The sequence below is a fragment of the Mercurialis annua genome, linkage group LG7 (genome assembly GCF_937616625.2).
Source record: "Mercurialis annua linkage group LG7, ddMerAnnu1.2, whole genome shotgun sequence".
NCBI classification, from domain to species: Eukaryota; Viridiplantae; Streptophyta; class Magnoliopsida; order Malpighiales; family Euphorbiaceae; genus Mercurialis; species Mercurialis annua.
In genome coordinates this window covers 6479698-6502367 of record NC_065576.1, presented here as the reverse complement: position 1 = coordinate 6502367, position 22670 = coordinate 6479698, and the positions used below count along the sequence as shown (strand labels likewise).

The following is a 22670-nucleotide window of genomic DNA, read 5'->3' as shown; positions in this document are numbered from 1 at the left end:
TTTTAAAATTAAAAAAAAATATTTTTTTAATTAAAATCGTAAAATGAAATTTTATTTAATCAATAGCCCACCGTAACCCACTCACTCGCGATAGACCACACACTGTCACACACCAACAATCCTCGCAATCGACCTAACTTCCCAGTAGGTCACCCATCATTGAATTGCTCCCATCCAAAGCTCTTTAACTTTGGAGTTCCCCCGCGCGCAGCTCCATCTTAACCAACTCAAACTCTAATTACATATGTATGTATATTATATTTAAATATAACTAAAATGAGGAAATATTTACTCTCGTAATTTATATACTCCCGCATTATAAAATAATTATTTTTCATACAAATTATTTTTTAAATAAATAATTAATAAATAATTATTTTAATAATTATTTTAAATAAAAACAATTAATTAATTAATTTTTAATAGTTAATTATTTTTAATAATTACTTATTTTTAATAAATAAATATTTTTAATTAATTAATATTTTTGGTTAATTAATATTTTTTTAATAAAATAGGACTTTTAGCGACGGATAATTTAATCCGTCGCTAAAAGTTAGACATTAGCGACGGATTAAACTATCCGTCGCTAATTGATATACTTTTAGCGACGGATTCTAAAATCCGTCGCTAAAAGTGTATTTTTTTTTGGCGGGATTCATCCCGCCATTTTAGCGACGGAATTTCCGTCGCTAAATTTGGCGGGATGAATCCCGCCGATTTTTAGTAGGATTTAGCGACGGATATAAAATCCGTCGCTAAATCCGTCGGTAATCTTCATTTTAGCGACGGATTTAAAATCCGTCGCTAAAATCCGTCGCGATTAAGCTGTTTTCTAGTAGTGGCATGCCAAATCATTTTAACAAAATCGCTGATACCATATCTACAATCAAAAGCATGCTACCATAATATTCGATCATACGATACCATAAACACATTGTACGTACAGATAATCAAACGAGATATATTCTACACATGCCAAGTGTATGTACGACCAAACGATAACCGATATATAAAATACTATACAGTAATCTAGACTTGAAAATGACAAAATCGATACCGGGCTACTGCTACCACTACTATGGATCTGCTAGAGTAAAAAAACTACGACTCTGCAATCCCAAAAATACCTTTCGAGAACAAACAATTCGGAAGTCGATCTTCAAAACACGAGAACATGTTCCTAAAAAGGATCAACTTTAAAACGTCTGTTAAAACTGGTGAGTTTGTACATTACTAATAGACATTAACACAATACAATAATATGTATAACCAAATACTATTACAGACGGAACCCTAATCCTCGATATATGACTACTCACTCGCGAATTATTTCATCATGTAATCCATATTACTTTCATAATATAACGATTCTTATACTCCCTTTTTCTCGTGAACGGAAGTATAACCACCATTGCCATGGCCGGGTATTTTAACTTTTGTTGCCTATGACCGGCTACATACTCTTACTGTCGCCACATGACTGTAACTTCATCCTCTGCTGTCATTTTTGTCAATACTGGGAGTATAACCTCCGTCGTCACATAACTGGGACTTTACCTCTGCCGTTATTGATCAAGTTTCTACTCGTTCCGTCATCCGACCTTTCACAATCAATATATCTTATACAGTAGTTCAAATCAGAGTATATCAAAATAGGTTGAACTACTGAAATTAAAAGACAGACTTCCCGGTAAGCAACTACTTGCAACTCTACTGCAGATACAAACGACGACTTCTAGAATTATTGTGGAAGTCCGACCTCGTACTTGATAACCTGAAAGGGAAAACATTGAGGACGGTCAGAAATATAAATATTTTCTGAGTGAGTCTACACATTTAGAGTTGAATATTCAAATCGCATATATATAAAACATTCTTATATAAAAAATATTACCAATTACTTGATCCAGATGAAACCCTACAAAGCAGACTATTGTATGGGTCTCAACCTACATAACATGGGCTGGACCGTGAACTGAATCACTACCGTCTAACCCGGTGTCTGGACAGTAACCGTGAAACTTCCATCACAGTGTTACCTGTGACCGTAACCGTTCAGCCGTCACAGACTGTTAAGTCAGGGTCGCTAGCACTTCCAACGTCCAATGACATTAACTGACCTCTATGTCAGACACAGTCTCGTATCTAGCGTACTACTGGTGATCACACAGTCCTATTGACAACCAATAGGAAGTTTGATCCAATGGATCTTTCATGGCTATGTTATACTAGTGCGATTTGTTATTTAAAAACAGTTTAAATATAAATATTAAAAAGTAAAAACCACAAAGTAAACTCATAAAACCGATGTCCCCAAAAAACGTATGCTCCTGATAGCCCGTTAGTCAAACACCCTAGTGGTCTGACTCGGCATATCGACTACTCATTGGATCTAGACATAATTAAAATGTCACCCACACATCACTTATAGACTCTATAAACCAAAACATAACTTATAATGTTTGAACTAATCCCAACTTAGGATATCTTGTTCAAACTCAAATACCATTCTTGGTATTAACTCATAATTCTTTTAGCATTAATCCATTGATTAATGTATGGTTTAATTAAAACGTTGCAACGTTTTATTAAACCAAACACCTCTTACTTTTCAAAACCATTTTAACCTTTTTAAACCTCCTAGTTCATTTTTTAAAGTCCGCTTAATTAAATTTGAGTGTAGAACTTGAAAAGAATCAAAACGTCCAACTGCCGACCAACCGGCGTCACTGTGCGTCCGTACAGTGGGGAACGCACAGCCAGCCCGCACAGCTCTTTGGCTGTGCGTTTTGCACAGCCATGGGGTGACTCCCTAGGGCTGATTCCGACCTGGTTCAATATTCAAAAACGTCCGCAATTACTAATTCAACATAATCCAATCCTAATTTGCAATTTAAACTTAGAATCGATTCGAATTCGATCGATTCGATATGATAACCGTTTAAATCTCAAATATAATCGGATTTCTAAATAATCAAATTCAATTTAACAGTTATTACCTCAAATACGTGCGGATTTCGAAATCGCGAAATCGCGAAACCTACACATTTTCCCTCGCGTGCACCCTCTGCCTGCTAAGCAAGCATGTCAACTCATTTTATAATAAGAAAAGGGGTTTACTATTCGCCGCCCCAAATTACTGGCCACCGCCCCAAAATTTATCATTTTACCCTTATTGTAAAAAAAAATTCTGAACCAAAAAAAAAATGTGTTCTCTCAAATGATAGTAGTCCACATTTACTAATTCGATTAAAATGACGGATAACTCTCGTAATTCGTCGGGAAACGAATATCCACCATCCGAAACTAGCGTATCGGGATTTGCCGAGGTATTTTATCTATTTTACGTTCGTTTTAAATTTTTTTAATTTTTTTTAAATATTTTTAAATGGTCCATCGCCGACAGATGGCGATGGACCATATGGGCCATCGCCCAACGATGGCCCATGGCCGCATGGGCCATCGCCCAACGATGGCCCATGGCCGCATGGGCCATCGCCATCTTTGGGCGATGGCCCATATGGTCCATCGCCATCTTTCGGCGATGGACCATTGGGCCATCTTCCAATGATGGCGATGGGCCCTGCGGCCATGGGCCATCGTTGGGCGATGGCCCAATGGATCAATTGTCCCTCGGGGACGATTCCGTCCCTGAGGGACAATATTTTTCATTTTTTTTTTAATTTAAATAAATAAAAAAAATTTAATTAATGAATTTAATTAATGAAATAAATAATTAAATGTCTTTAAATTAATTAATTTTTATTAGTTAGAGATCAATTAAATTCTATTAGTTATAATATAAGTTTAGTGTTTTAATTAAATTTTATGTGGACTACTATTTATTTGTTAGTGTTTTTAATTAGAGTTTCGATTAAATTTAACTTTTTTTGTTAGCGAATTTTTGTATTCATGTGTTTAATGTTATTTTATAATTGTGATTTTATTTAACTAGTGTAATTTTAATTTATTTTTTTGAAAATTGTTACAATTATTTTCGTTTTGCAGGTTCATTTAGAAGATTATGGCAGTGACGGTATCGATTATAGTGAACGGTTTTTTTTATGAAAACGGGTTTGAAAGTGATACCGAAGCAATAAATTGGGCAAAGGGAATTGCTATACGGATTGGGTTTGAGCTGGTTATTTCGTCTCACAAGAAAGGGGGGTTGGTAAAACTTTTGAGATGTTGTCAGGGTGAGAGATATAGAGGGTCGCACACAGATTTAGATTCTTTTGCACGAAAGAATACGAAGACGAAGGCCTGCCAATGCCCTTTCAGGATTGTGGTGAAATTTATTAATGGCACATGGACTGTTCTTGCGAAGTCTGGGATTTCAAGTATGCACAATCATGCGTTAGCTGTGTATCCTGAGGGACACCGTCAGATGAGCGGACTGAGCGCTGCGGCCAAAATAATTGTGCGGGATATGAGTGCGGCACAAGCTAAGCCGTGTGCTATTTTGGCGGCTGTTCAAGAAAAATTTCCATCTGACAACCCTACAAGAAGACAAGTTTATAATTACAGAGATAATTTGAGACAGTCCAGCTTTGAGGATAGAGATATGGTAGGTCAGTTTTTTCATTTGGCTCTGACGCACAACTATTTACACTGGACGTCCAACTGCCGACCAACCGGCGTCACTGTGCGTCCGTACAGTGGGGAACGCACAGCCAGCCCGCACAGCTCTTTGGCTGTGCGTTTTGCACAGCCATGGGGTGACTCCCTAGGGCTGATTCCGACCTGGTTCAATATTCAAAAACGTCCGCAATTACTAATTCAACATAATCCAATCCTAATTTGCAATTTAAACTTAGAATCGATTCGAATTCGATCGATTCGATATGATAACCGTTTAAATCTCAAATATAATCGGATTTCTAAATAATCAAATTCAATTTAACAGTTATTACCTCAAATACGTGCGGATTTCGAAATCGCGAAATCGCGAAACCTACACATTTTCCCTCGCGTGCACCCTCTGCCTGCTAAGCAAGCATGTCAACTCATTTTATAATAAGAAAAGGGGTTTACTATTCGCCGCCCCAAATTACTGGCCACCGCCCCAAAATTTATCATTTTACCCTTATTGTAAAAAAAAATTCTGAACCAAAAAAAAAAATGTGTTCTCTCAAATGATAGTAGTCCACATTTACTAATTCGATTAAAATGACGGATAACTCTCGTAATTCGTCGGGAAACGAATATCCACCATCCGAAACTAGCGTATCGGGATTTGCCGAGGTATTTTATCTATTTTACGTTCGTTTTAAATTTTTTTAATTTTTTTTAAATATTTTTAAATGGTCCATCGCCGACAGATGGCGATGGACCATATGGGCCATCGCCCAACGATGGCCCATGGCCGCATGGGCCATCGCCATCTTTGGGCGATGGCCCATATGGTCCATCGCCATCTTTCGGCGATGGACCATTGGGCCATCTTCCAATGATGGCGATGGGCCATGCGGCCATGGGCCATCGTTGGGCGATGGCCCAATGGATCAATTGTCCCTCGGGGACGATTCCGTCCCTGAGGGACAATATTTTTCATTTTTTTTTTAATTTAAATAAATAAAAAAAATTTAATTAATGAATTTAATTAATGAAATAAATAATTAAATGTCTTTAAATTAATTAATTTTTATTAGTTAGAGATCAATTAAATTCTATTAGTTATAATATAAGTTTAGTGTTTTAATTAAATTTTATGTGGACTACTATTTATTTGTTAGTGTTTTTAATTAGAGTTTCGATTAAATTTAACTTTTTTTGTTAGCGAATTTTTGTATTCATGTGTTTAATGTTATTTTATAATTGTGATTTTATTTAACTAGTGTAATTTTAATTTATTTTTTTGAAAATTGTTACAATTATTTTCGTTTTGCAGGTTCATTTAGAAGATTATGGCAGTGACGGTATCGATTATAGTGAACGGTTTTTTTATGAAAACGGGTTTGAAAGTGATACCGAAGCAATAAATTGGGCAAAGGGAATTGCTATACGGATTGGGTTTGAGCTGGTTATTTCGTCTCACAAGAAAGGGGGGTTGGTAAAACTTTTGAGATGTTGTCAGGGTGAGAGATATAGAGGGTCGCACACAGATTTAGATTCTTTTGCACGAAAGAATACGAAGACGAAGGCCTGCCAATGCCCTTTCAGGATTGTGGTGAAATTTATTAATGGCACATGGACTGTTCTTGCGAAGTCTGGGATTTCAAGTATGCACAATCATGCGTTAGCTGTGTATCCTGAGGGACACCGTCAGATGAGCGGACTGAGCGCTGCGGCCAAAATAATTGTGCGGGATATGAGTGCGGCACAAGCTAAGCCGTGTGCTATTTTGGCGGCTGTTCAAGAAAAATTTCCATCTGACAACCCTACAAGAAGACAAGTTTATAATTACAGAGATAATTTGAGAAAGTCCAGCTTTGAGGATAGAGATATGGTAGGTCAGTTTTTTCATTTGGCTCTGACGCACAACTATTTACACTGGACGCTTTCTGAGGAGAGCACAGGTGTGTTGACCCATCTTTTCATGTCGCATCCTGACTCCGTGCGCTTAGTCCGAACTTACCCCTGGGTGATCGGTATGGACTCCACGTATAAGACCAACAAATACCACATGCCTTTCTTTGAGATTATCGGTATGACTCCTTCTAACAAGAACTTCTTAATTGCATATGCAATTATGAAGGATGAGACTGAGGGGAGTTACAGATGGGTGTTGGAAAGGTTGAGGTTTTTGATTGGCGACCACCTACAGCCGACTTGTATTTTTACTGATCGAGAGTTGGGGCTGCTTAAACCAGTGAAAGAGATATTTCCACATACCCCTCATCTGCTTTGTACGTGGCACATAAATAAGGATGTAGAAGACAAAGTGTTCAAACTGTGTGGGAGAGACACCGCAATAACTGATACTTTCATGAATGGGTCGTGGAAGAAACTTATTAAGGCTCAAACAGAGGAACAATACGTAGCAGCTTTGACTACTGTGAAAATGCGGACTAGAGCGTTTCCAGCTGTGATGCAATATCTTGACCGTACTTGGTTGGGGCACAAAGAGAAGTTTGTATCATGTTGGACAAACAAAGTCTTACATTTTGGAAACACCACTACGTGTAGAGTGGAGAGTGCACATGCTCAGCTAAAGCAGTGGCTCAACTCTAGTACCGGTGCTCTAGACACAGTTTGGACGAAGGTGGACTGCGTTATACAGTCCCAGTTGACTGATATTAGGTATGTTTCTGTAATAATTAATATTTTCTTAATAATAAAAAATAACGTTGACATTATCATTAATTTAGTGTGTTGTCTATATTGGCAGGAAAACACTCGAGGGCTCCAGACAGACTATAGGCGTCCATCGACGAGGTTATCCATACGACCATGTCTCCTACAAAGTGTCCCACTACTGTCTTGATTTAGTGGCGAAGGAACTAAGGCGTATGAGAGAGTTGAGTTGCGATGTTCTAGTTCGTTGTGGTTGTGTGCTGAGAACAACACATCAGATTCCGTGTGCATGTGAGCTGAAAGCAGTGATTGATGCAGGTACAATGCAATACTTTTTATTTCGATAGTAATGTTCTTATTGAAAGCTAATATAAGTGTCGTATATAATATTGTCAGGTGTTCCGATTAGTCTGGACAGTATCCATTCATTTTGGAAGACGCTTGTTATCGGTGACGGGGTTGAAATATCAGAACAAGCCGATTATGCCGCTTTTCAGTCAGAGGATCATCGGTACTTTTACGGGGTTGTGGAGGAGGTGATGTCTCAAGATCCCTCTATTGTGCGTGACATATCTCATATTATCAACGAGCGACTTCATCCCGAAGAATCTGCTTATCTTGAACCAGAAGTAAAGAGCACGGTGAGAGGTAGACCGAATGGGAGCACATCCACCAAGCGGAACCCGAGTGTTTGGGAGTACGGTCGTGGTCGTGGCCGTGCCAAGTCATCTCAAGGTCGGGGCTATAGTGCTCCTACATCAGGTAAATATATTTTTTATAACAATAATGCAGCGAAGTTAATATATTGTGTATAACAATAATGTCAATATATGTTTTATGCAGATTTTATCCCGAATTCAGAGCTTAAACCTGGAATCATATTGCCATTTGTCACGAAATATGTGGACGTGGATGGCGACGGGAACTGTGGGTTTCGCGTTGTCGCAGATTACATATACGGTGATCAAAACAAGTGGGGTTTCATAAGAAGAAGCATTGCAAATGAACTAGCCGGCAACCCTGGCCTATATGACGGTCTTTGCAGTGATGGGATCCAAGCGGCCATTTCACGTATTAGGTGGGAAGGGGAGGCATGTGGGCGCGATCACTGGATGCAGGTTATAGATGACGTGTTCCCCATTGCCACTCTCTTCAATGTAGCTGTCATTTTCATAAATGGCGCGACGAACTCACAGCCGGGTTTTGGTACGTGTACAATTCTGCCTTTACATTCATCTGATATCGACTCACGGCCACTGAGAGAGATAGTGATACTATTTTTGGGTAGATACGCTCATTTTGTTCGTCTAGATTTATGTGATAATTTTCCAGTCCCTCCTATTGCCTCCTTGTGGTTCACAAACAGGGATGCTACCGTTGAGTATTTGGAGGGATTGTACGTTCTCAGGAGAGCGCAATGGCAGAGATTGTTAGATGCTTCTGTTTGAGGCCGTGTCACTTGTTTTACTTAGTAATACATTTGGTTGGTGTTGTTGGCAAATATATATGTATTTGTGTTTTACAGGAAGTCCCTGAAAATGGGTGATGCTACTATTATAGAGGAAATGCTGCCGAATTTTTGTTAGAATTTGTTGCTAAAAATACTCTGTAAATATAATATGTGTTTTTTGGTTGGTGTTGTTGGCAAATATATATGTATTTGTGTTTTACAGGAAGTCCCTGAAAATGGGTGATGCTACTATTATAGAGGAAATGCTGCCGAATTTTTGTTAGAATTTGTTGCTAAAAATACTCTGTAAATATAATATGTGTTTTTTGGTTGGTGTTGTTGGCAAATATATATGTATTTGTGTTTTACAGGAAGTCCCTGAAAATGGGTGATGCTACTATTATAGAGGAAATGCTGCCGAATTTTTGTTAGAATTTGTTGCTAAAAATACTCTGTAAATATAATATGTGTTTTTTGGTTGGTGTTGTTGGCAAATATATATGTATTTGTGTTTTACAGGAAGTCCCTGAAAATGGGTGATGCTACTATTATAGAGGAAATGCTGCCGAATTTTTGTTAGAATTTGTTGCTAAAAATACTCTGTAAATATAATATGTGTTTTTTGGTTGGTGTTGTTGGCAAATATATATGTATTTGTGTTTTACAGGAAGTCCCTGAAAATGGGTGATGCTACTATTATAGAGGAAATGCTGCCGAATTTTTGTTATATTTTGTTGCTAAAAATTATATTTTTCAAAATAATGTGTTTTTAGGTTGGGATTGATGCTATATATGTATTACGCTAGTAGTATAGAGGAAGTGCTGCCAAATGTTTAGATATAAATTGTTGCAAAAAAAACAAAAAAAAAACATAACATAATAGAGTACTAAAAAACATCACTTAATATGTAGTACAACAAACAAAATAAAAAAAACCATAATATAATAGAGTACTAAAAACAATAATCTCAATCTGCCAGCCGCCAGTCTGCAATGAGTCGCTCCAAGTCAGTGGTCGACTCAGATATGCTATGATCTATCTCCAGAATGGCAAACGGCGCACTAGCCGCAGTGATACGCGTGAGATTTCTCTGGCTCAGGGAACTGAAACGATTTACCCACTACAAAAGGAAAGTAAATTAAGATCAGTTAAACAATTAAATATATATATATTAATTACTAAGTTAATAAAGACTTACATAATCAATGTTGGAGCGAGAAGGACGGCCTCGTGAAGCTGTAACGTTAGAGCTAAGGACCTGTGGGTGGGAAAATCGTGCGTACCACTCCAAGTACGCGGGATGGCAAGCTCCAGCAAGAACAGTGGCTGGCTCGAGCAACGTCAAAGGAAGCATGCAAGTCATAGGAAAACCCTGCCAGCCGTCGACCGCACCAATCTGAGCCATCTCCACATTGTACAACTTTGAATTCCACGCCCTAACGGCCTTTTCCGGCCGAAGAATAGGCGACGGTATGCTCTGTACAAATCTGGCGGACATGTACGGCTCAACAATGTCCCTGTACACTATCCAACCCATGTAAGCAGTCCGCTGAAGGACTGCAGCAGGGTCACCACCAAAGGGAAGCCACGACACCTGCCCAAAATATATAAAATTATTAAAAAATAACATGTTAATTTAATTCAACTAAATATAGAAAATTGAACTATACAATTACATTCAACGTACCTCGTCGGCAGTCAAACTGTCTATGCGGGCACGCAATGACTGAAGCCGGATCTCTGTGCACTCTGTCCCGGATACACTCCAACTACACGCTCGAGGAGTGCCAATCTCTGTAATCAGCCTATCTCGCTGGGGTCTGAAACATGGAAAATACTCGTATATCCAAGCCTGGAGAAGTGTCAGACACCCAGACAAACCGTGACAGTCGCCTCTGGAGGCGATTCCTAACTGACGAAATAAATAGGCCAGTGTAGCAGAACCCCAAGAATAATCCTTCGCGTCTGCGACTCCATCCCTAACCTCCCAAAGACAGGTTGGTTTAACCCGGTGGCCAGTCTTATCGACGAAAAGAGTGCAACCTAGCGTCAGCCACATCCACGCTATTGCCTCAACCTCAGCACTCAAACCCCGTCCACAATTCCTAAAAATGGACTCAATCAGAACCCCTCCATTTTCATAATGCTTCGTCGAATTAGCTAACAAGTCATCCATAGAGATCCCTAAAATCTCTACACAGGAGGCAAGCAACAACTGTTTCCCGGACTTATCTGAAAACATATTCCAGCCATGTATTATTTTAAGGAATACAAAATAAATTATTAAAATGAATATGTAATTTAAACAAAAACATAGTAAAATTTACCTGAAACCACTTTTCCGTCCACAGGAATACGGAAAATAATCCACACGTCATGCAGTGTAATGGTCATCTCCCCGAATGGCAGGTGAAAAGAGTTAGTATCAGGCTGCCATCGCTCCACAAATGCAGAAAGGAGCGGAATATCCAAGTGACTGAACATAATATCAGGGAGATGCCCCAAACCACTCTCGGCTATCAGGTGTTTGACCTCGTCTGAGGCGTCATGATGCCATGCTGACAGCCTCTTACAAACTGCATGTCTACTCTGACACTTCAGAGTGCCTCGCTCCTCATTCCCTGTCCATATTCCATAAGCGACATGTCCAAGGAAACTGGGAATAATACTCCCGTCCTCAGGTCCACCTGGCACTGGATCACTAACAGTCCAAGCAGGTATTTCAGTCCTGGCTCTTCTACTCGTCACTGAAATTTCAATTACAACAATTAACATAAATTTAATATCTTTTAACTATTATTATTAAATTAATGAAATAATTAAATTTTATTTACCTGATGACGTTTCAGCAATAAACCGTCCATCTTTCCCCTTTTTCCGTCGAATGTTCACGATTGGTCCTAAACTCTCGTCCTCAGAAGTCTCAAAATTAGCATCGTCTATCCGGCGGTCTTCCATGTCATCATCCTCCATCCGATCATCTTGTATCTGATCATCGACTGGCGTCTCACTAGCTCCATCAATAGCAGGAGCCCCCTTCTTGTGTCGTCGGACTGAGGCACTCACACCACGCTTTCGAACATTTCGCTGTCCCGACTCCTCAAAATCAGCTTCAGCTATAATAGGCTTACTCTTTCCCCTGCCACCATTACCGGGTCCTTCTTTCTGCAATTATCAATTTTACAAACAATAATATTAATTAAATTATACTATTAAACTTAAGCAAATAAAAATATATTAATAAAATTCTAAATTGTAAATACCTAAATTTATTTAGTCCGTAAAATTAAAGATTATTTCTTAAAATCTAAAATAATATCACTATCAAAATTAAATTTAATTAAATCTATATAATAAAATTTAATTAAATAAAAAATTATATTATACAACCTAAAATTGTACTACTAAAATTTAATTTAACTACACCTATAACTAATAAAATTTAATTTAATTACACCTATAACTAATAAAATTTAATTGTATTTTTCAATTAATTTTTTTTAATTAATTATTAGGTTATTTCATTATTTATTAAATCGATTAATTTTAATTTTTTAAATTAAAAAATATATATAAAAAAAATTTAAATCGATTTACGGCCCTCGGACGGCGGCGGCGGCCAGGCCGTCGCCGGCGGGTCCTGGCCATCGCCGGCGACGGCCTGCACCATCGCCCGGCGATGGTGCACGCCCTCGCCTGGCGATGGCGAAAGTCCGGCAGACCATCGCTGGGCGATGGCGATGGTCTGCTGGACCATCGCCATCGCCCAGCGATGGCGTGCACCATCGCCATCGCCCAGCGATGGTCTGCTGCACCATCGCCATCGGCCGGCGATGGTGCAACCGGTCATCGCCATCGCCGGACGATGACCGGTTTCCGTAAAAAAAAATTAAAAAAATTTAAAACTGAAATTAAATTACTTACCGGAGGTCCCCGTCTTTTATCTTTCGTCAATTCCGACATAAATCGGCTCCGATTATTGCTTGAGATTTTGTAATGGATTTTAGAGAATTTTGGTTTGAGAGGAAGTTGAGAGGATGGTTTTTTTGTTTTTTGAGATGAAAAAGGATTAGGGGTAGTTTGGTCAAAATTGGGGCGGTGGATAGTAATTTGGGGTGGTAAATAGTAGTCCACTAAGAAAATGAGGCGCTGTAACCTAATTCTGAATTGGAAACTTATATATTGATTTGACTGGTTAAAGTACTCTTTAGTACTAGCTGAATCATGCGCTTTAATCCTGATTTTAATTAGTCGTCTATAGCCCAAACAGAGACTAATTTCATATTTCGCGAAATTTTACCTAAAAATCTAATAAAATATAAAACGAATAAATATATAATTTTATTTGATTCCAACCTATATTTTATTTTTAATAATCCCGGAAGATTTATTAGGTTCAAATCAGTTTCGCTTGACTAAAATTATTACGTCCAAATTTCATAAAAATTTGACGGTAGTTTTGTCAAATTATTTTGCGAATATTGATATTAAAATTATTCGCTCGAAACTTATAAATTATTTTATTTTAATTTGGACTAATTATTAACATTTAATTAATTTATAATTAAAACTAATTAAAGTAAAAAAATCTAAGAATTTAATCGAACCCTTCCTTCCTTTCTCTCCACGCAGACACGGCCTCACAATTCCTTTTCTTTTTCTTTTACTTATTTATTATATACTAGTGTCGCTTTACGTGTGTCACACGTGGCTCGTAGTGTGACTCGTCAAAATATCAAAGTTATGTTTAATTAATACTTATTTTTATAATTATAATAAATTATATTTAAGTATAAAATATTTATTAAAAAAAGATAATACTTAAATTTATTAATTTTTAAAATTAATTTATGTTAATAATATTTATTTACTATTTTATTAGTTAATTTTTTTATTATTATATCAGTAAGTTTATGTATAATTAATATTTAATTAGATAGTGTTTTTAGGCTATGAAATAATTTAATTAATATATATATATATATCAATGTATAATTAATATTAAATTAATAATAAATCTTACTTAATATTTAAATTAATAATTTTAATAATTTAGTATTTTAATTGTGATAGTTACGAAAGACATACTATGAAATAGCTAGCATAGAATCCATAAACTATAAAATAGCTATTGTCCCTTCGGGGACATCCGATAAAATAGCTATTAATTTAATTTATAATATATAATTTAATAAAAACACTATTAAATAATACATAGATTTTTAAATAATAATATATTGACCAAATACAGTATTTTAATTTTGTAGTTCAATCAAATTAAAAGATATGTATTCCTACTAATTTGGAGAAAATTTAGTTATTCTTTACATACTAAAAATTAAATTGGAGATAATTTAACTACCTATTCTAATTAGGACTTTAATTACAATAGTGATTAATTAAATAACTAATTAATTAATGACTATAAAACCTTTATTTAGTAGTAAACTGAAAAGGATTATTCAGTAAATTTGCCTCCTCCTCATTCGTGCTATATATATATATATATATATATATATATATATATATATATATATATGACATTGAGACTTTCAAGTATCGACATTCTAATTTTGAGGTTTTGTCCGAAATAATAACCTCTCCAATTAGAATGGTATATTGATATATTAATTATCAATATATTTTTATTTACGATGCTCAGTCGTATTCTTTGTTCTATTAGTCCCGTTCATATCCCTTTATTAAAATTTAAATTCCCAATTTAAAATTTAAACTCTTATTATTACGATATACATTTAGGGGTATTTCCGGCTAATAAAATCTTAACGTGTGGCATATTCAATCTATAAAATTTATAAAGTGTTACAATCAATCTTTTCACCCAGTTGGTCTGCAAAATGGTAGATATAACCAAAGCATATTCGTGGGGAAAATCAAGACCTTTAGCATCTTCCGGGCCAAAAACAATGCTTGGCCATGGCGTTCTCGTCGAAACCGACATAACTAGCTTCTATTTCTTCCTTGTCCTCTTGCTATACTTGGATTTCGGGGTTCCTCCTGGGATTGTGTTGATTACCCCCGACATCTGTGTTTTCTTTGCCGGAGGAGCATTCTCTGGACTACCTCCGGTTCTGTCTTTACCAAGTTATGCCTAACATCACCTCGATCTCACTCATTCTGAGGTACAACAAAGTGTTTCAATCTTCCCTGGCATACTAGTTTAACAATCTTACTTCTCAAACGTCTGCATTCCCCTGTCTCATGACCATGCCCATCGTGAAATTCACAAAACTTAGATCGATCCCGTTCCTTCAATAACCTTGGAGGATAGTGGATTTCCTCGTTGTTATTCTTGATTCATAACAAAATTTGTTCCCTTGGGGCATTAAGTGGAAAATACTGTCTTGCCACACGTGCTCTATCCACATAACCGGCCATTTGTTCCTCCAACAATGCCAAAACTTGGTTTAGCTCCCGTACTTGAGCTTGGTTGATAGGTGCTACTGTAAGTCGGTTTATTTCCCTGATATCTCGAAGGGTCATTCAATTGCCTGCAACAGTCTTGGCTTTTTCCTGTCCCTGGCGAGCATTGCGACTTTCTTACTACCTGACCAACAGGTGCACTGGCATTTTGTTGCCTCTCCTCATGAATATTGATATAGTTCTAAGCTCGAGCCATCAACTCGGTGTATGTATCGACTGGGTTGGTAATTAAACTATCTCGGAAAGATTGCATGGTCATATTATCTTTCATGGCGTCAATAGCAATATATCATTCAAGTCTTCCACCATGATTGCTTCCTCGTTAAACCGAGCCACAAAAGCTTTCAGACTCTCCCCTGCTTTTGAAAACATTTCTTTAGGTCGCTAGATCTCTTTCTCCTTTGAATACTTGGAGCGAAATGAGTTTTTAAAGCTATTGCGAGCTTTTGAAAGTTGTTTATAGAACCTTCCTTCAGGTTTTGATACCACTTTTGAGCACCATCCTTCAAAGTTGCGGGGAAAACTTTGCACACGGTTGCATCCGAGACACTTTGCACACCCATAAAAACTTGAAAAACAAATTAGATGTGTCATTGAGTCAATTTTGCCATTATATCGATAGGGGAATATTTAAACTTATCCGGAAAAGGTTCGTCCCAAATGGCCTTGGACAACGGGCTACCGATCCCGTAGGACCCGGGTGGCCGAGATTTTCCCTTATATCCTCGCTGCTTCTCTAGTTCGACTTGAACCAACCTTTTCACCTCATCGTTCAAAGTTATTCGATGTTGTGTGCCCGCACCCAAGCTATGAACACTTTCCGCCCCTCTTTCCTAGTTGGTGGAGCTCCCACTCTCGCAGCCCGCAAAGGATCTGCTACCGGGTCTGACTCTCCTCTTCGTAGACCAGCATTTCCGCGCTGTTGTCCGGGTGGCAAATTCTCTTCTCGCGCCCCATCTCTTGGATGAGAAGGATCATTATGACCTTTGTCTCTCGGAATAGGACGGTCATTCGACCTTCATCTCTCGGAAGAGGATGATCATTTCGACCTTTGTCTCTCGGAAGAGGATGATCATTCTGACCTTCGTCCCTCAGAATACCTCGATTACTCAAGTTTGGCCTAACACTCATTTCCCCAGGTGGGAAATCCGGAAGAACTGGTGTTGAAGGAATAGGAACATTATACCTTTAATTCATCTGAGCCATGAATGCTTGTTGCATCTGCTGATTCAAATAGCCCATGTACTCTAGGACTTGTAACATCGCTGTATGGACCACCGCCGAGGAACTGGTTCCGGCCGCCGTAGCTGTTACCGTGGTGGCATCCACTAGATAAGACAGTTGGGTGGGGGTTAATGTGGTATACAATTTTTTTATAGCAATGGATTCTGCGTTTGAACAATCGGTGGGCTCACATTCCATCCCAAAGCATTGCTGGTGGGAAAATCTCGCATTCCATATAAAAGAAAGAACGACGGGTTACTCCCCGATTCTTGAGTACTTTCGATGTGGGTGTTCAACGGAGGGGTTAACCCAATCAGTCCTGGTGGTCTAGTATCCACCACTATATTCTCAGTATCCACCCTAATCATATTTGGAATGACCCTAGTAGTATCCCCTCCTGAAGCGCTCAATAAAGTTGTAACATCACCAATTTGCTTATATTTTTCCATGGTTTTCAATACAAACCCAGAAAACTAACACTAAAAAGTGAAAGAAAGGAAAAAAAAGGATTCCCACAAACGGCGTCAAATGATAAATCACAAAATGGATCCAATCTACGGGTACCTGCACACACTTGTAAACAGAGGTCAGAAGGAACTCCAATGGGGGTCACTGGACGTTCTCTTCGACGCTCAAGTAAGATTTTCAAGTGAATGAAAGAAGAAGAAGAATGGTGAAAAAGAATTATCAAGGGTTTGCACGTAAGGTTCCTTTTTATAGTAGGTACCGTGCAGACCTTGTTGTGTTGTCCTCTTCTCCTTCTTGTGGTTCCTTTTTTTTGTTATGATTACATGGCGTGTTCTTCCACATTTGGCGCAGTTTGTTAGGTGCGTCAAAAGCAGAGAACATTCTTTATGTGCTTGTCAGAGGGTCTTCTGTGGTCCTCAAAATCAGTGACACGTGAGTGTTGATCCTCAGGGTATCTCAAATATCGTCTTGCGCAGGGATACTTCGAAGTCCGACCTAATAGTTTTGCCCGACCGAGCTGTGATGTCGATCGTCACAGCTCGGGGAGATATTTTCCAATGGTCTTTGCCCGATGTCTAGGCGAGGTGCGACTTCGTCTCGGTGACCCTCCTAGACACTAGGTCGGTAACTTGCTTGGTCGTCATAGCTCGAGGAAACATTTTTCGGTGATCTTTTCCTGATGTCTGGCCGAGGTGTGACCTCGTCTCTTGTAGCTCGGGTACCTCCTAGACAGTAAGTTTGTAAATTGCTTGATTTATCAATATTTACTTTGGCGAGATTACTTCGCCCTTACGAGATGTTATCACTACGTTATCAATACCATTGGAAAAACAACACATGAAAAACCATACCATTTAAAAAATAACACACAAAGGATCGCACTTAGAATTTCTTTACCACGTAAGCAAAACTTTACCTGAAATAGACGACCAGTCTCTCGTTGTAACAAAAATAAAAGTTGGATTACCAAAATATAACAAATGAAGCATTGGTGACGAAAGAGTAAAAAGCCTATAGTTCGATTACCGTAAAATATTTTAACCCAAAATTAAACATTTTATATCGGTATTGAAAAATGCAAGCTAGGTGGCAATTCCAGCAAACCGGTCATCGGGTTATCAAAGTCTGAACGGTATATCTACGGTTCAGACCTCACCCGCTTTGACATAGTCCATTAAAATCCGGTCTATCAATAAACAACACAATATTCTTATGGCTTAATTATTTAAAAAACTCCCACCTTAAATTTTATTTTCGTTTATACCCTGACCTTGTAAAAACACCATTTGTACCCAATTTTGAGTTTTTATGTTTCATCTCTACCCAAAAGTATTAAATTGTACTTTTTTCATTTGAAAAAAAGTGTAAAACAATCCTTCATTTTTAACTTATATACTAATTAGATATTAATATTATTAATAGTACAAAAATACCATTTTCTTCAAAAAAATTAAAAATAATAATAATTTTTTTATTTTTTTTTAAATATTTCCGAATTTTTTTATTTTTTTTAATTATTTAAAAAATATTTCCGAAAAAAATTAAAACTAAAAATAATAATTATTTTTTATTTTTTTTATTTTATAAAATTAAAAAAATTAATTGATTATTTGGATGTATTTGATTATTTTTTAAGTTTAAGGATTTATTTGTATTTTTTAAAATAGAAAAAAGTATGTTTTAAACTCTTTTTTAAATGAAAAGAATGCAATTTAATGCTTTTGGGTAGGGATGTAAGATAAAAACCTAAAATTGGGTACAAATGGTGTTTTTACAAGGTTAGTGTATAAACGAAGAGAAAATGCAAGGTGGAGGTTTTTTAAGGAATTAAGCCTATTCTTATCAACTTTGACCTCGCCTAAAGAAGCAAGTAAATAGAAAGAATTAAAGAAGATGGTTCTTTTTGTTCATTACAAATTAATTTGATGGCCAAAATGGTCAACAAACGACTAAAGATTAACACTAAAGAAAGAGCCATCAAAGGAACAGTGATTTCTTGAAGGAAAATGGGGACACTAGACAACATTTTCACACGAGGCATTATAATTTTTTAAGTATTGCTTATAAAAGATTGCAAAATTCTGACTTATAACCCTACGGAAAGGCAAAAAGAAAAAGTGAATACCATAATCTTCTCTTCTGGGTCTTCTTCATCAAATTCTTGAATTTCCCAGGTAATTTATGTTTTTCCAAGTTCATTAATACTGATACTGAGGTCAGAAGGAACTCCCAGGTATTCTTGAATTATGAATCTTGTTTTTGATCCGTTTTCTTCATCAAACAGAATTTTGCTTTAATGGAAATGACATCAGCTAAATGGGTTTCTGAATTGGTACGTTAAATCTGCAGGTCAAACTTTAACTATTTGAATTACATCAATTTTCATTTATATATTTAACTGATTGGTTTTACTTACAGGAAATGGAAGATGCAGCTGCTTTTAACTATCAATACCCACTTGATTACTCCATCGATGAACTTGAATTTCAGTTTTTTTCTTACAAGAAAAATTTCAATCATCAAACTGTCCAGAATTTTAGCTATGCAACCGATAGCTGGAATTCTTGCACTTCTCCTTCTTCATCTTCTCATATGATATCTTTCGGAAACTCGAATCCGCCGCCTTCTGCTTCATATGGCGTTCGATCGATTCCTTTAAAGCCTAATATTGAAATGGGTTCCGATGAAAATTCAAAACCTAGTTTGTTCCATCCGGGTTCTTTGGAGAATCAATATGGTTCAAACTATAATAATAATTTCAAACAAGGAACTCATAAGAAGGGTGCTGCAGTTACAATTAGGGATGCGCAAGATCATGTGATGGCGGAGAGGAAGCGCCGAGAAAAGCTTAGCCAGCGATTCATTGCTCTTTCAGCTGTTATTCCTGGTTTGAAAAAGGTATACTATGATAACCTAATGTTCATTTAATGAGGAATGTTTTTTTTTTCTTTTTAATGATTTTCTTTTCTAGTTTTTATGATAAAATCATACTATATGTTATCATATTGATCTATGTTGCACATAAACTTTTGGATATTAAACTCCGTAGATCATTAGACTTTACTCAAATTACAGAAAGATCATTAAAAAAAATTTTGTTACAAAATGATTATTGAACTATACTTTTTACTACAAAAATGTTTATGTTGCTACAAAAACAACACTAAACTTTTCGTAAATTACAAAAATGTCACTAGATAATACCTCTTATTACAAAAAGGTCATTGAACTATGTTCCTTTTTGTAAATTTGGCTTGCCACGTAAGCAAAAATGTTGCATTTTTGCTTAAAACACAACGTTTTAGATGGCTGAACCCCTTTGTAATAAAAGTTATAGTTCAATGACCATTTTGTAACAAAAGTTTTTTTAGTGACCTTTCTATAATTTGAGGAAAGCTTAGTGATCTACAGAGTTTAATATCCTAAACTTTTTGAATTCTACGTTTCAATGTTTCGTTTTCATCTTCAGAAAAACTTTTAAAATTCCGAAACTAGATAGTTATACTCTATTATTGGAAATAATATTATTTTGGTTTGTATGTTGTTTGGGCGTTTTCAGTTTCGTCTTTTTCATTTCTGCGATGCATATAATTGCTGGAAATGAATACTTAATTCATTTCTAGTGCTATAATTACCGAGTTGAAAGTCGAATCAGAACTAATTTATCGGATGAAAAATCCTTCTATAATATTAATTTAAACGAAGTGAGGATCAGTACAGCCTAAAATCTAGCAATGATCAGTTGATAAATGTACATAGAGACTGATAACATTAGTGTTATGTTGAATTATAGATGGACAAAGCTTCTGTTCTTGAAGATGCAGTAAAGTACATGAAGAATTTACAACAACGAGTTAAGACATTAGAGGATCAATCTACAATGAAATCAATGGAATCAGTAGTTTTTGTGAAGAAATCAAAAGTTTATGTTGATGATGATCAGTCGTCATCATCAACTGTACATGATGACATTAATTCTGATGAAAAACGGGACCAATTACAACTTCCGGACATTGAAGCTAGGGTTTCAGACAGGAATGTTCTGATTAAAATCCATTGTGAAAAGCGAAAAGGTTGCATAGTGAAGATACTATATGTAATGGAAAAGTTTCATTTGAATGTCATCAATAGCAGTGTGATTCCTTTTGGAAACTCTACCCTTGATGTTACTATTGTTGCCCAGGTATATATAAATATTATTGCTTTAATAGCTTTGATTTACGAAACATTAAAAGAACGTAAAATTCTTATCTGAAACGGATTCATAGTAGACCATTCTAATGTGAATAAACTTCACTACATGATCGAGAGTAGTGAAGTCCTTGTGAGAGGGTCTATAAAGACTCGGTTTGGATAACAAAATTCTAAATTAGTAGATTATCGAGTAATCAAACTCTAAAAATTCTTCTTAGATCAGATTCATGGTAAACCACTCTCATATCTTTTATTTATCATTAAACCACTCAAATAAATAATGAATCCAGTTTAGGTAAAACATTTCCTAAAATAAAATAAGATTGAGAGAGGTCAGGGTTTGATCTCCAATTCTTCGTAATTAATGTCTCGAGCTATAGCTCAAACTCGAAATCTCACACCAAAATCAATTTTTAAAAATTTATTTATTTAGATTATCTATTATGAGAAACCCTAAGAATCTAAGATCTATAATTAGCCTCTCATTAATTCTTTGTATTTTGATTATAAATTGCAGATGGATGGTGAATTCTCCACAACAATAAAGGATCTTTTGAGAAATTTAAGACAAGCTCTACTTAATTAATCATTTGTGACTGGCAGCAGCTTTTTAAGTTTGTTTCTTTGTTTGAAACATTATATATGTATGTATAAGGTTTCCATTTTTTTGGCAGCAGAGGTTTTTTTAGGGCAGATTATGCCCTAATTTTTGTAGTGCGGTTGACTCGTTGACCATGCTTAATTGCCCACGTGCTGAGTATATGGAACTTTGGAGTGTTTTTTAGGGTTTTTGTATCATTTTTTAGAGGTAATTTCTTGCCTTTTTCTTTTGATAAATGATATTTATATTAGATCATTCACATAATTTCTTGCCTCTTTCCCTGTTGTTGTCCATGTAAATTGTCAATAAGTTTGATTTGATTATCTAATTAATTAATGTTTAGACTTGTTATATACTAACTGTCGTTATTAATTAAGTTGAAGTTTTTAAATATTATGTTTTGAGTTTCATTATCTTAGATTGTTTCTTTTTCTATGTTACAATGTTGAAATTCATAGCTCTCGATCGGATTTGTTTAATAATGGAGCAGTTACTGTTGCTTTTCCCTTTGTATTTATTTATTTTATATTGTTAATTAAAATTAAACTATTGTTCATGTTCTGAAATTTTAAAAAAGTAACTAATAATGTTGTTGAAAATTAAAATTGAATGGCTATTTTTCTAAAGAAAAAAACTGTAGGCCACTTGTCATATACATACTATAGTGAATACAATAGAAAGTGTTAATATTGTCTTTCATTGATGTGAATCGTCAAGTATATTCATTATTTTTTATGAATAAGTATATTCATTTGTCAGTTTTTTTTTTGTCAAAAATAGCCTACTCTAATTGTTAGCGGGGGTTAGCGAAAGTTAATGTTAGACATTTTTTAAATAGGCACACTGCTCATGAGTGTTGAGGATCGAACCCTCAACCTCATACACATATCATTAGAACTTGTCCAACTGGGCCAAGCCTTCAAGTGTTATTCATTTGTCAGTTTAATAATTCAATTGATAAAGATAAAATTATTTATAATTTATGTAGGAGCTAATCTATCTATCATTTATTAAAAAAAAATATTTTAATTTTTTTTAATTAAATAATT

General features: G+C 36.1%; 3 protein-coding genes across 3 annotated transcripts; 2 read left to right on the top strand and 1 right to left on the bottom strand.

The window, feature by feature from the left end:
- The first annotated feature begins 4027 nt into the window (after positions 1 to 4027).
- Positions 4028 to 8687, top strand: LOC126656697 (uncharacterized). Its single transcript, XM_050351305.1, has 5 exons — positions 4028 to 4570; positions 5894 to 7245; positions 7334 to 7557; positions 7636 to 8001; positions 8083 to 8687. Exons 1-5 carry the CDS (start codon positions 4028 to 4030, stop codon positions 8685 to 8687), a joined length of 3090 nt encoding a protein of 1029 aa, XP_050207262.1.
- An 886-nt stretch (positions 8688 to 9573) lies between these two features.
- Positions 9574 to 11663, bottom strand: LOC126656696 (protein MAINTENANCE OF MERISTEMS-like). The gene is made up of 5 exons (XM_050351304.2): positions 11525 to 11663; positions 11018 to 11437; positions 10378 to 10922; positions 9889 to 10284; positions 9574 to 9810 (listed from the first exon to the last, which is right to left on the bottom strand). The coding sequence occupies exons 1-5, from the start codon at positions 11661 to 11663 to the stop codon at positions 9658 to 9660; spliced, it is 1653 nt and encodes a 550-aa protein (XP_050207261.2). The 3' UTR covers positions 9574 to 9657.
- Positions 11664 to 18929: 7266 nt separating this feature from the next.
- LOC126655287 (transcription factor bHLH19) lies at positions 18930 to 21851 on the top strand. The gene is made up of 5 exons (XM_050349405.1): positions 18930 to 19000; positions 19111 to 19158; positions 19245 to 19724; positions 20620 to 21009; positions 21538 to 21851. The coding sequence occupies exons 2-5, from the start codon at positions 19123 to 19125 to the stop codon at positions 21604 to 21606; spliced, it is 975 nt and encodes a 324-aa protein (XP_050205362.1). The 5' UTR covers positions 18930 to 19000; positions 19111 to 19122; the 3' UTR covers positions 21607 to 21851.
- Positions 21852 to 22670: the final 819 nt, after the last annotated feature.

Coding starts and splice junctions, on each gene's coding strand:
- LOC126656697 (XM_050351305.1), top strand. CDS start 4,028: ATGGCAGTGACGGTATCGATTATAGTGAACGGTTTTTTTTATGAAAAC. Junction 4,571..5,893: donor GCTTTGAGGATAGAGATATG/GTAGGTCAGTTT, acceptor TTCGTTTTGCAG/GTTCATTTAGAAGATTATGG. Junction 7,246..7,333: donor TCCCAGTTGACTGATATTAG/GTATGTTTCTGT, acceptor CTATATTGGCAG/GAAAACACTCGAGGGCTCCA.
- LOC126656696 (XM_050351304.2), bottom strand. CDS start 11,663: ATGGAGGATGATGACATGGAAGACCGCCGGATAGACGATGCTAATTTT. Junction 11,438..11,524: donor TATTGCTGAAACGTCATCAG/GTAAATAAAATT, acceptor TTGAAATTTCAG/TGACGAGTAGAAGAGCCAGG. Junction 10,285..10,377: donor ACAGTTTGACTGCCGACGAG/GTACGTTGAATG, acceptor TATTTTGGGCAG/GTGTCGTGGCTTCCCTTTGG.
- LOC126655287 (XM_050349405.1), top strand. CDS start 19,123: ATGGAAATGACATCAGCTAAATGGGTTTCTGAATTG. Junction 19,725..20,619: donor TTATTCCTGGTTTGAAAAAG/GTATACTATGAT, acceptor GTTGAATTATAG/ATGGACAAAGCTTCTGTTCT. Junction 21,010..21,537: donor ATGTTACTATTGTTGCCCAG/GTATATATAAAT, acceptor TATAAATTGCAG/ATGGATGGTGAATTCTCCAC.